This window comes from Podarcis gaigeae (genome assembly GCF_964106915.1).
Source record: "Podarcis gaigeae genome assembly, chromosome: 3".
Classification (NCBI taxonomy): domain Eukaryota; kingdom Metazoa; phylum Chordata; class Lepidosauria; order Squamata; family Lacertidae; genus Podarcis; species Podarcis gaigeae.
The window spans coordinates 73757270-73771544 of record NC_139680.1 but is presented as its reverse complement, the minus strand read 5'-3'; the positions used below and the strand labels follow the sequence as shown (position 1 = coordinate 73771544).

At 41.4% G+C, this 14275-nt stretch overlaps 1 protein-coding gene across 4 annotated transcripts in view; it reads right to left on the bottom strand.

Moving 5' to 3' along the window:
• Window positions 1-14275, bottom strand: part of FAM120B (family with sequence similarity 120 member B) — a 38418-nt gene that overhangs the window by 12519 nt on the left and 11624 nt on the right. For all 4 annotated transcript variants that reach the window (XR_014562518.1, XR_014562519.1, XM_083732402.1 and 1 more), the window contains exon 6: window positions 12698-12790. Coding sequence is in view for 2 of the 4 variants with exons in the window: in XM_083732402.1 (XP_083588528.1) it covers window positions 12698-12790 (93 nt within the window). In the remaining 2 variants the exon portion in view is untranslated. The remainder of the gene's footprint in view (window positions 1-12697; window positions 12791-14275) is intronic.

Genomic DNA, 14275 nt, shown 5'->3' with positions numbered 1-14275 from the left:
CTGAATGGAAAGGAGGCTGTGCCAGCTGCAGCAGCCTCCCAGGAACACATAATGAGAAATCAAAGGACCGGGGGAAGGATGGTGGGGACGGTGGAGCAGGAGGGATCCTACTGCTACCTATACACAAGCTGCTTTTGCCTGAATGCTTTCCAGCAATGCCTAGCTGAGTCAAAACCCTTTGCCCATGGCACGAGGAGAGCCAGGACACAGCCCCACCTGGCAGCTCTTGCTGTGAGGTGTGTGCATTTTGTCTTTGATGGATGACTTAATTACTGGTGATAGGCAGTCCCATTCATTTTAGGTGCCACACCAGCAGTGTAGATCCTACTGAAGAGACGTTTCTGGTCCCCTTTCTTTTTACAATCGAGAGAACCCGACTGGGGAACTTGCTCCCACCTCATACTCATAGCCTATTTGAGCTTACCATATGGTACTATCCATGCCTAGGCAAGCTTTCCATCATCGGTTTTTAAAAAATGTAATAGCACCTTTTTTTCTTCATACACATATACTTGCATAGACCAGTGTGGTAACAGAACCCTAGCTTTAAATGCAAACAATCAACCTCTGGGCAAAGACACCAGCTTCTGTTTCTACTATACTTGTGGTGCCCTTCACAGCCACATGGAATTTTCCCACCCGGGGGAAACATGTTATGGTCCCCATCATTGTCATGCAGCCTCAAGTGCATGGAATGGCTTCACAGCTCCCATGCAGAAGTGGCTGAAGGATGCTTTCCTTGGAAGAGTAAAAAAGATCCATTGACTCCATGGTCCTGGGAAAAGGAAAACAATGGAGGAGGAGGAAGAGGAGGAGGAGGAAGAGAAGAAGAAGAGGAGGAGGAGCACTCATCTTTTCAAACATAATTGCGTATCTACAGAGCAGTTTTGTTTCCCCCAATGTAGAATGTGTTTAAGACTGTTATGCATGAGCTATGTGTAGATTGAGCTATTTTCAATGACTTTAAATGGTAATCTTAAACCTGTTAAAGATGTCTTTAAAAGAAAGTGCAGTAGATGCTTTAATTAAATGACTGATCGCTACAGCCAGATGGTTGTATGGATGTTAGTATTTGTTAAGTAAAAAATTAACTTGGCTTATTCCCAAATCAAGATGAACCTTGTTGGTGCGAACAGTGGCACATATCCACCTACCTCTGCTTGCAATGAGGGAAATGTTGACAAGGATTATGCCAATAAAGGCTGAATGAATGCTGACAAGGATAAATATAAGAGTCAGTAAATATAAGATGTCAGTCAGATAAATCAATCCATGCAAATGAGCAGATCACATGATGGTAGAATGAACATTATAGAAGTGACCCTCCAGCATGAATATCTAAGATTTCAGAACTGTGAGCATTACTAATGTCAGGCAGGTATGGTTGACAGGGTGACTTGGGCTAGTTCACCGTCTCTCAGCTTAATCTATTTTGTACAATTCTTGGGGGGGGGGGCACATGCCATCTTGGGCACCTTGGAACAAGGGTAGGATATACCCCAAAGACTAAAGCTTAAGTTAAGTCCTTCCTGCTTAGTCAAAGTAGCAGCAAACACAATGCAGTTGAAAAGGAGGGTCTTACCAACTAAGGCATCTGTTGAAAGGATAAAACAAGAATAACCAGTTCTTAAATGTCCCTAATGCTTCACACAGTAAATATTTAACAGTAAACAGAAAAGCAGTTTGGGGTTTATATATGCTCGGAAAGTTTGTTTACTGTGCTTCATTGGCTGATTTGTGTAAAGTGATACTTTGGTTGAACAAAACTGATATTTACTGTAAGCCAAGGCTCTGGAGTGAACCTAAACAAAGATTTCAATATCGCTTTACATTTTTGTGTCGCATGAAAAGACCCTGAAAATCAAAAACACAGCAAGAGACTCACCACAAACAGAGTCTTGTTTATTAATCAAAACCCAAATCAGTTAAATTCACTTCTAAAGCTCAAAGGGATTCATTTTGGGGCACCCCCCCCCCACAGAGCGGTTTCCTGCACTCCTGTTTTGACACTGAGTAGTAAGTGCACTGCAGAGAACTGCAAGGAAAAAGGATGGATGGATTGTGCCACCTGCCGTGTGGACCAGCTGATGACCAGCACAAGCGGAAAACATCCTTCTCACGTACACTGTGAGAATTAGAGATGCAAAACCACAATGGCTATGCTCAGCTGCCACAGATGGAGGGAGCAATGCTTCCAAATACCAGTTTCTGGAAACTATGGGAGGGGAGAGTGCTCTTCTGCTCATTATCTGCTCCCTGGTTTCCCACAAACATCTGGTTGGCCATTGTGAAAGCAGGAAGCTGGAGTAGATGGGTGATTGGTCTGATCTAGCAGGCTCTTTTCATGCTGTTATGGGCCATTCCCTTATACACACACATACCCCACAAGCTAAGAGAGGTTGAGGCTAAGAGACTGGACTGCGTGGACAAGAAATCCCCAGTTGAAATCTCATCTCTGCTATGAGCTTTTACTAAGTGGCCACAAGAAAGCCGCACACCCCTATCTGAAATACGGGACTGAAAATGCTGACCTGGCTTTTTGCAGCGCATACTGAAACGAAATGCTCTGAAAATGTCTAGAGTGCTAGACAACTGCTATTATTGCTGTTGCAAAGGGTGAAATCCTGCAAAGTCTGATTTTTGAAACTCAAAAACAGCCATCTATTACCAAATTCCACTTCTGAGAAGACACACCTCTCCTACCAAACATGCATGCTGTTTACACTGATTGGATATGTACATAATTTGCATTTCAGTATCCACACTCAAGTACAAACAGGTAGCATGAAAAGTGGTTTTCAGACTATGTGGCCTACATACATATATCTATGTCTATACCTATATCTAACATTACAGTTTTCATAATGTCACAATGAATATACATTGTAAAGTGGTTTTATTATAAACTGAAGGAGGCAGGCAGGTGTTTGCTGGTACGGAGTATGATTGGTTAAAGTTAACGTATTAGTTACAAATTGAACAAAATGATCAGCCCTGCAAGGAAAAGTACAAGCAAAATCTTTTCCATGTAAAACTTCTCTGGGTCTAAAATGAAAGAGAATATCTGTCCACATCACTTTAGATATCTATAAAACACTAATGCAAACTCTCAAAAATACCTTGAGCAAGTTGGCCATCTGCTCAGGTGCAACACACCTAGAAGGGTTACCCAATAAAGGAAATAATATTTTACACTTAACAATACCTTACTCTTGATGGATGTGGTACTGTGTTTCCTGACAAACAAAGCATTAAAAAGAACAGGCATATATAATGCAGCATAAATCAAATTAAACAAGATAAGAACTAAGGCTAACAAGAAAGCAAATAATTGCAGTGTTGCAGATCTTGTTCCAAATACACCTTGAACTTTAGCTTTATTTTAGTGGCAGTAGCTCTGCAAGGCCCTTTATTTCATACATGTGATTAGTCCCTAATAGCTATCACAATAAAGTTCTTCAGAGTGTCACAGTTTTCTTTTACTTTGTATAGAGTCTATGAATCTACTACAGATGCCTTCTGTGTAAAAGTTTTCAAATCAGGCTAGAAGGTATGGGCTATGCAGGAAGTCCTTATACAGTGGTCTCGCCATTAAACCATTCACATGCAGCCATTCATGGCATGATTGCAATATGCTTATGGATAGATTTAGGGTCAGGCGACCACCTGGGATATTGGGTGACAGGAAGGCCAGGCGCAGTCTATCTACTCAACAAGTCATTCAGCAGCTGAAACAACTAATACAGAAAATTTATATGGCATGAACAAATACAGTTTTACAGGTTCTAGCTTGCATTTTCATTGACTTATACGATGTAGATAGTGGATCGGAGTTGTGAAATGGGCTAGAAACACAATAAGAAATAAGGTATTTAAATGGAGGGGGAAATCTGGGTGTGTTCCTTGCCTGGGGCACCATTTGTTTTGAGACCAGTCTTGTCCGTAGCACCTTAATTGAATGTCTGTTTGGGCCTGCTTTATGTTGTTGGCAAGTTTGTGCGGCGCGATAGCACCTGAACCATAACTTTCTAAGTGTCCACACAGGTCGCTCCTTCACTTTTGTTAATTTCACAAAGCTAAAATTAGAACTAAAAAGATACAATCTGCAAGTATGTGAGAAGGGGGAGTTTGTGAGCAATATCTTATCTTCACTGCAATATACTCTGCATTGGTGTCCCTTTAAGTCACCGCACTCTAGTAAGTGAATCATGCTGTACTGGGGGGCACTAAAATGTATTGCCATTTGCTGGGGGTTGAGAAGCCACAGTTAAATAATTTTCTCAAATTAATTGTAGCAGATAGAGAGACAGAAACAAGCCACAAAATATGTGGGCTCCCACTGCTCTTCAGCACTAAAAATAAGAGCTTCTGCTGGTAATATACAGTCAAGGCAGATGAGTGGAGAGTGACAGGTTAAAGTCACCACAGAGATTCCTAAAGCCAAAGCTTGACTTACTGGGACCACATGACTGTGTGGGCTTCCAGGGAAGAGCTTTTGGCAGCTTTACTCCTCTTTGGTCCTTTTTGCTGCCAGGCTGAGCCAGGCCAAGGTGACTGTCCAAACTGGGGACTTATGGCTATGCTCCCTTGTCCCTAATCATGAGCTTGCACAGTCTCCCTAAGCAAAGGTTTGGCTTAACGTGTCATGCAAAACAGGCGTGTGTGACATTTTTGTAGGGCTGCAAGCTTTAATTGGTTTAACCAATAGATCAATGAACTAAATCTGGAACTGAACAAAATTAATCAGTGAAGGGAAATTTTAGTCGCTTGTGGTGGGAGTTAAGTGCGCACTAGTTTACTTTTGTGAAACAGTTTGGTTCTGGGATATTCCAGCAAAGGGGAATAAAAGTTAATATTTTAAAGATGGGATTTCTTTTTAAAAGGGGACTAGCTTTTGTTTATGAAACTGTAATATGCTATTTTTTAAGCACAAAGAACTCAAAATTCTTGAATCAGTTCTCAACACTGCTTTTTCTTCTTTTAGACATAGGGACTAGCTATCTGAATTCTCTCACACATCACAGACAAGTGTCTAGCTCAAGCTAAGCATGTCCTGGAAAAAGTATGACACATCTCTGCAGTGCATCTCAGATCACCACAACTTGGTGGGTTCTTCATGTTAGTCAATATCTCAGCAAGTCACTGGGAGCATGAAACTTAGCTTTCATATGGAGAAGAAAAGTTTGGATTTGATATCCCGCTTTATCACTACCCTATGGAGTCTCAAAGCGGCTAACATTCTCCTTTCCCTTCCTCCCCCACAACAAACACTCTGCGAGGTGAGTGAGACTGAGAGACTTCAGAGAAGTGTGACTAGCCCAAGGTCACCCAGCAGCTGCATGTGGAGGAGCGGAGACGCGAACCCGGTTCACCAGATTACAAGACTACCGCTTCTAACCACTACACCACACTGGTTTTTGTAGCCCTCTAATGGAATTGGGCCTAAACCACAGAGCCTAGGGCTTGCCGATCAGAAGGTCGGCAGTTCGAATCCCTGCGACGGGGTAAGTTCCCACTGCTTGGTCCTTGCTCCTGCCAACCTAGCAGTTCAAAAGTATGTCAAAGTGCAAGTAGATAAATAGGCACCGCTCCGGCGGGAAGGTAAACGGTGTTTCCGTGCGCTGCTCTGGTTTGCCAGAAGCGGCTTAGTCCTGCTGGCCACATGACCCGGAAGCTGTACGCCGGCTCCCTCGGCCAATAAAGCGAGATGAGCGCCGCAACCCCAGAGTCGTCCATGACTAGACCTAATGGTCAGGGGTCCCTTTACCTTTATTCATAATGGAAAGGCATATTGTCCCCACTCATATATGTCTCATCCTAGAATAGTGCTGAAGCTCCAGCTTGCATCCTTTAACTACTTGCACACAACAAAAACTAAGCATGGAATTCATAGATGCATGGATCAATTCCATTTTTGCCCCCAAACACAGAAATAGAGTCTACAGTGCCCCCTTTGTCAAAGTTAGGCAGAATGCTTTGAAGACACAATCACCAAAGGGCTATGGGATAGCTTTACAGCTTTCAGTGCCACCAGGGATTATCTCACTATACACTTCAGTACAGAAACTGTAGCACACATAGCACAAATGCTGACTTGCTAGTATGGATGGGGTACACAAATAGCTTCTGCACTGCTTTCTTGAAAATAATATTTGAGTGAGCATGCTCTGTGTTCATAGTGTGGTCCTTAGTACTAGCAAAGTGACCTTTCTACATATCAGCCATGAGCTTTAAATTCAGCTCTTTCCACAAAGCATAGCAGCCTCTGGCTTCAAGTCTTCAGCGCCTTTGCCTCACCCTCACTCTCAGATGCCTGCCTGTCCAATGAGCTCATCATCTAAGGCCCTCTTCCAGGTATCATCAGAAGCAAGGTGGATGACAACTGAGGACTGGGTCTTCCCATTGATGGCACCCCGTTTATAAAATCCTCTCCCCAGGAAGGGTCCTATGCCATCCACTTGACAGCCTTTACCGTGCCAGCCAAAAGCCTTTTTATTTTCCCAGACCTTTGTCTGGGAAAATGATTCTATTGTGCTTTTCAATTTCCTTGTTTTATTTGTTGGGTTCTACTGTGAAAGCCACCCAGAGAGTATGTACACTCAGTGCTGGAGGAGAAAAAAAAACATTAAATGGATTGTGCCCCATATATTGTTCATTCTTTTTCAAGTTTACTACTGGCCTTCCACCTGAACCCTTAGGCAGATGAACATGCATTCCATCAGTAACAAAGTATGGACAAGCAGGTGCAGACGGGAGGGGGGGAGCAAGCAGAGCAGTTGAGAAGCAGGTGCCAGTGCCATGGCATCCTTACTGCAGGCTCCTTCTCCCCCCACCCCACCCCCACCTGCTGCCATCCTACCCCCAAGCCTAGGCAGCACCTGCCACTTAAGAGTGCAGGTCACCTCTTAAACAGGACATGGCTTAGCTCTGTTAACCAGGTAAACACATCTTCCCTCTTCATACGATCTTTTTAAGATTAACCTGAAGAAAGAATGCTTTTCAGAATTTCTTCAACCCAGCCATTACATACCAATCACACCAGAAGTTAGGATAATATTTAACAGGGAATGTTAACTCTCCTGCAGTTGCTTGTTCCCTCCATCGGGGCTTTGTAGGGCAGCCTTCTGAAGCTCTCATTCCCCCTATTTTCGCCACTGGATTTGGCAAGGAGTAAGCCTGAAATGGGCTCCACTCATTTGAATCACTGTGGAATCCAACAGGTAATTGTTCCAAGTCCCACTGAGCCAAATGGGACTCATTCTCGGAGTTTACACTCACTCATCTGGAAGTGAGCTATGCTGAACTCAATGGGACTTGTTTATCAATGGAAGTGCAGAGGACTGCACAGTAAATTGCCTACAGTTACACACCCAACTTACCTTCCTAATCATAATGACTACAGTTGTAATTTGCTAATAATTTGTTCAGAATGATCCCTTCTCTCTTTTTGAGGCAAAATAAATAAAACATAGGCTAGGACCTGAAAGGGATTCTTTCAGTGTGCTTAGGTTTGATACATATAGTCTGGTTTATTTAAAACAGCAATTCTTGCGTCACACCTGCTTCTGAAGCTTCTCTGGATTTTGAAAGTGTTTTGTTATACAGCAAGCAAGGAATAGGAAGGGAGGGTGCTGTTTGAAAAAAACTGCTAGTGTGCTCTTTCCTATGGTGGCTAACCAGATGCTATGGGAAGCCCATAAACAGACAAGAAGGCAATTGCCATCTTTCACAGTTGTTCCCAGTGACAGGTGAGGTTGTCTCTGATTCTGGATGTAGCATTCAAGCTACATCCATGACTAGTAGCCACTGATAACCTTATCCTCTATGAATTTGTCTAATTTCCTTTTGAAGCCACCTAAGTTGGTGATGGTTATTTTATGGAAGCAAGTGTCAGTTAGCTAATCACTGTGTGAAGAACTGCTTCTTTTTGTCTATCCTAAATCTCCCACCGTTCCGTTTCATTCTCTGATTTCAGAATTGTGAGGAAGAAAATATTACCTCCATGCACTTGTTACACCACTCTTTAGATCAAGAGCATGATATTTAAAAATACTGCTGCTGTATTTGATTCTGTATTCACAGGGTTATTTTGACAACTAGGACCATTCTGAATAGTGCCTTATTAAAGTACGCCTAAACCTTAGTAAAATCAAGAAGGAATTGTGCACAGAGAACTGCTTCAGTCTCATAAATTTCCAAGGGATTTAAGAGTGTCAACCATTTTTTATGGTTTAGGTTCACACTGCAAAACTTATTTAAAACCCCAAAGAGTTCCATTTGAAGCTAGTGATCATTTTATGAGATACATTTATGAGTTTACTGCTTTGCTTTTCCTGAACCCATTTCGACTTCCTTTTTTTTATTTTTTTTTTACAAACGTGATAAAGCTTGTGTGTATTTTCATGGGGAGAACAACCATTTTGACATTTACTATCAATAACGCAGCAGATTCAACAGCTTGGAATTGCTCAAATCAAAAGCACTACATTGACCAATGTTGATGGGTGTCATTTGACTCATTTGCAGCAATAATTCTTTACATGCCTGTTTACTAAAGGAACAATTGATTAGATTTATGTGTTCTGTGGCAGGTTTGTGGCATGACATAGGGACACATTTCTTCTTGGGGATATTTATGCCCCCTTTTTAATGTTTGCACTTACCATCATAACAACAGACAGTGCTTTTTTTCCAGGGGTACTCAAGCACACGCAGTACTGGCACCTCTTATTGTTTAAAAGTGAGGCACTTACTATAACAACTTCATGGTGAGTACTGGGGCCTATTTTTCGGTGGGTGGGGGGGAAGCACTGACAACAGATTATATCAATCAAAACCCATTGTAAAGTTACAAACGGCATTAAGGCTGATTCATGAATGACTCTGTACAATCCAGTAGCACATGAGGAAGATATTGCCAATTTTCCGAGTGAGATGGTGACCATTTGGAAATAGCCCACCATCACCAACCCACAGCTTTTGTGGGTGTGACAACATGTCGATTCTGAACCACAGGAGAAGCATCTTCAAGAATAACTATACCCCAACACTGTACCACAAATTTCTCACCAAAAAATGCTCCCCTACTATCAGATGTAAGTCCTGTTGATTGCAACCTAAGACAGAACAAAAGATTAACTGAGTTCTGGTACATCTAGACCTAGCTATTCTCTTTCTTTCTTTTTCTAGCTTACTAGCAAGACAAAAGCAGAGCTAAAATAAATCCTATGGTCTGCAATACATTCTGACATTTCTTTTTAATTGTAATAAAAACTTGAAAAGAGAGAAGGGGAGAACAAATAAATTTATCATAAACAGAAAAAGATTGTGAATACTTTTATGTTATTTTAATACAAGTTAGTAATTTATATGGAATTTATTGAGCTACTTGCTACATAAATATTCATTTCTCCTCTATTATTATTTATTAAATTTGAATACTTATCCATAAAATAATTATGCAATAAAAATAGACAATATCTTGTTTAGTTCCTTGCACTGAAAAAATAAAATTTTTAAATTGTATTTCCAGCAGGGATATGACAAGCCTTGCACATGGACATCTTTGGGGGCCATCAGAACATTGAGACAAACATACAAGAATATCCTAAAATTGGTATTTTTTTGGCCTAGAAGTTCCCACAGAAACGTGTATGTGCACACACACAAACAAACAAAATAGTAAGCACCAAAGTGAGATTGTTCACATAATATTCTGCTCTAAGTGAGACAAGACATCAAACACTCATACAGCTAGAGAAAGTCATTCAGATAAACGTTGCTTCAGATCCATCCATAAAACTATTTAAAAGTGCTCATAAACACATCTATAAAATATGTCAGCATTTCATGTTCGTGGTCCATTTGCTTTATGTCTTTTATGACATAAGGCTATGAAGCCAGGCCCTTCAAGATTCTGAAACAGAAAATCCTGTGCTCGTGTGTGATATTTTTCCACAAAGAGAAATATTTTCCCTTAGCTAGCAGCTACGCTGGTTTAATTATAGTGTTTGCTTTCTCTCCTACATTATGCAGATGTAATGCAAATTCTGCAGGGCACAAAAATACTTTGATGAATGCAGAAGACGTAAATGCCAAAAAACCAAAATTCTGTTTCTTTAGCTGGGGGGAATAAGGCAGGTACCAACAAGACACAGAATGCAGGCGGAGCATGCATGGAATTCCAGTGTAAATACACCAGCCAACAATGGGAAATGGCACAGACACACGACCTGCATGTGGCTCATTTACCTTTTTATCAAGAGAGGGAGTATTTAAAATAGCCCTGTGTGTCTCTTCAAAGCAAACTTAAATTCCACAAGTTGAGGCTGTTTGGTAAAGAACCCCACCCATGTTTAAAACTTCCTTCCCCTGTATGCAGCATATGCCTGCAGCTGCTAGAGAGGCAGGGATAAAAACCACAGCTTGTTTACCATAAAACAAAGCCACGTGCCCTGGGTAAAATTTTAAATAACTATGGCACAGACTGCTTGAATGACAAGCAACATCATATTCTATGCACATTCCTTGCAAATAAGTTTTTTCGTCTTTTTTAACAGGAAGCTGATTTTCCATTTAAGTTTATGCAACCAATATATTAAGTATCGCAATGCTGATTCAGGAGTCGTCTATGGTCACTTGACTAGAAGTCTCTTGCTGCTTCCTTTATACACCAAGCTGCTTATTGAAAAAAGGAAGGTCCTGTCATTATTTACAGAGAGGGGAGTGGCAGGGGGCTTTCCACCTGATTAGTGGAACAGAGAGCAATGTGTAACACTCTGTAGTTGGAAGCAGAATTGCTATTCCTAAACTAAGGAGGGCGAGGAGAGAGCTTGTGACTCTCCTTAAAACTATGTCAATTCACTGAGAACTATAGAGATACATTCCAAAATCCATATTATCTATAACTTTTATTGGGCTAATCAAAACATCACAAAATAGCATGCAAGCTCCTGGAATCTTTCTTACCGGGTCAACATGGATAACTTTTCTTTTTATGGAGATACAGGCTTCGTGGCTAAATTAAGAACTGAGTGTTCAAATCCAAGCCTGTACTCTCTCTACAGGATTGTCCTTCTTTTCCTCCTTTGAACACTGAAGGCAAAGGCTTCAACGTAATTTCATTATTTATTCTTAATATTTTTATACCCACTTTCTGTAAACCACCAGGGTAGTATGCAACAGGTCAAAAACAATAAAAATAGTCTAAGAAGATGGAACCAACAATAAAGCTGCCTTTAAAACATTACAAGTAGTTACACTATTAAAAATTAAATTAAATTAAATTAAAAAGTTGTGCCATTTCAAATTGAGGAAGGGAAAGACTCTTGCTCTGAGGCGAATGGAGCCTGAAAAACAATCAGTAACCACTAACCAGTGCTGAACTTTCAGAATCAGAGTACTATGTTCCTGATACTGTGCAGCCTAACCATCTGAAGCTTCTGAACGATCTCCAAGGGCAGCCCTGTATAGAACACACTAAAGTAGTCTAAATGTGATAGGTCTAAGGGATGAATGTAACTGTGCAAATACAACCCAGGAATCCAGGGATAGCACAGGATAAAGCAGCACCCCTGAGCTAGGAAGCTGATCTTTCAGGGAGAGTGCAATCGTTCCCAGAACAAGTTGAATCCCAATTCCAAAGTCAGACTTTCTACTGACCAACGGTATGCCCAGCTTGTCTGGATTAAATCTCAGCTTGTTCATTCTCTTCCAGCTCACCAAGAGATCTACGCAGGGCTCAAGGATACCAGCTACTTCTTTGGCCATAGATGGCAAGGAGCTTTTTATTGTTTTATTGTTGTTAGACGCCCTGAGCCCGGCTTCCGCTGGGGAGGGCAGGATATAAATAAAATTTATTATTATTATTATTATTATTATTATTATTATTATTATTATTATTAAAGTGGAATATCATCAGCGTATTGATGACAAGTTAATCCAAAACTCCCAAGTGGTTTTGTATAGGTATTAAATAACACTGGAAGCAAGGCAGAACCCTGAGAGAAACTGCATGCCAAGGACTGCAGTCCCATAACAGAACCATTTTATTACAGGCCCCAAGGCCCAATCCAGCTAGGAGATCCAGAAATTTACCATGGTGGATGGCATCAAAAGCCACCAAGAGGTCCAGGAGAACTAAGAGGGATGCACTCCCTCGCATCCTATTCCCATTTTAAGTTATCAGCCAAGGTGACCAAAGCAGTCTCAATCCCATGTTCCTGTGATATGGTCTAGATAATCAGCATCATTTAGATCACTATACCATCATTAAGAGGCTTATGAGGAGCTAGACAAGCCAGGAAAATGAAGGGATCTGAATATTCCATGGCATCTCTAATTTGACTGCAAGCAGAAGGAGGCAGCGTCAAGTTGATGCGGGGGGGGGGGGGAGCGCTTGAATGAGATCAGGGCTGAGCAGACGAAAGGCAATTATTTTGGGGTGGCAGTAAAGAGAAAAGCTGAAGGTTTAAATGTGGCAGGTCACATCGAATCATTGGAATAGGGGCTTGGGCTTGAATCCTTGTCTATGTAACGAAAGACTGCAAATAAACTAAGATAACTGAATGGCACCCTGCCCCTTAAATCTAATCTCCTCAATACCACTGAGTGAGAGTAAAGGTCAAAGAGAAAGCGATGTGCTGCTCATCTAGGGGTTACCACTGGTATTGCATTAGTAAATGAGTCATGTCTGTACCTGCAAGTTTGCAAGCTGAGCAGCCGACTTCCCCTCAAGGCAGAGAGTTTGAGCTAGAAATGCGTTCAAGTCTTCCAAGGAGAGGCTGTCAACCTAGGGGGAAAAGCTTAGCTCAGAGCTATGTAAAAAGTTCATACCTTCCCCCATTACCTAAATTCCTTGCTACAGGAATGCCAGTCTTGCACCATGGCCTTATTCATCTGTAGTTCTTTGAAACACCATTTGCAATTTGCTTTCCTCTGCCCTACTTCCACCAACTTCACCACCCTGCGCTCAAGGATCAGTTTAAAGGTTCCCTCTCTCCCATCTTCTTTGAGGATTTTATAATGAACCACAGAGACATTCACACTTCCCATTGGCCTTCCGTAACGCTGAGCCGTTTCTCCTATTCCTACATTTGAGAAAAGACAGGATTTGCACTTACGTTGGGAAAACTTCCTTGGGTGCAATTAACAAACCACTTGCTGTGTCTTTACCAATTATAAAGCAATTATAAAGGGTCCATAGGGTCATCTAGTCCAACCCCCTGCAAAGCAGGAATCACTGCTAAATCACCTCTTACAGGATCTAAGGGGGTTTCTGAGTTTGACTTGAAGCTTTTTTTTGTGGTTTCTGGGAATTCGCAGACAGATGGCATGCTTATGCTATAATAATTTGCTTCAAGCATTTTAGGTGCAATCCATCAAATATTACTTTGGAACAACTGTACAACTACTATACAAAGGACTGCTTCTTTGCTCTGTTAATCAGTACAGTTATTTCATGCAATGCCGCACTGAAGCTTGAGGGGAAAGGGGTTTACCTTTTTCTTAATAACTTCCTTAATGTTTTGATTAAATTAATAGAAACATGGATAGAAAGTCGATGAAATTTAAGCAATCGGATCTGAGTGAGAGGGACAAAGGAAGGAACAAAAGCTCATGTGACAGCAATTTCCTTTAGTTGCCCCTTCGCTGCAGGCTACGGGGATTTATACCGTTGGGAAACTGCTTTGATGGATATCTGTGTCTATTTTAAAGTTAGTTTTGAATTATTACTAAAAAAAACGACTTCTAAAGGCGAGTCAGGCCTTGTACGTAAGGACCCACCCTGAAAGATGGGAAGAATCAAGTGCCTCTGAGCATGTAAAGGGTACATTCTTTCCCCATTGAGTTATTACACACAGAGAGCCATCAGTGATTAAAGAAAAGGATTTCCATATAACAAAGTGTGCCTCCATTCGGAGAGCTCCTCGCATCTGTTTTCCTAGGAATTAAGTGGTGCTGTGCTGGACTTTCCCAGGAAAAATGGCCGAGAGCTTAAAAGCTCTTTTCGCACCATGTCCACTTGGGGTTTCAAGCTTCATCCCACCTCTGAGCTTTCCCCTCCCCAGCCTGCATTCAACCACATATGGTTGAAATTGCATAGGTTAAATGTGTGTAAGATGTGGGTTTACTGTACTTCAGTAATTTTCAAATAGCAGCCTCTGTTCACACTGCATGTTAAGCTGCTTTGGAAACCCAGGGAAGTTTAACCTTAAGTAACTTTCTGGATTGTCATCACTATCTTCCAGAAAGACATAGATTTGCTCTTTTTTTG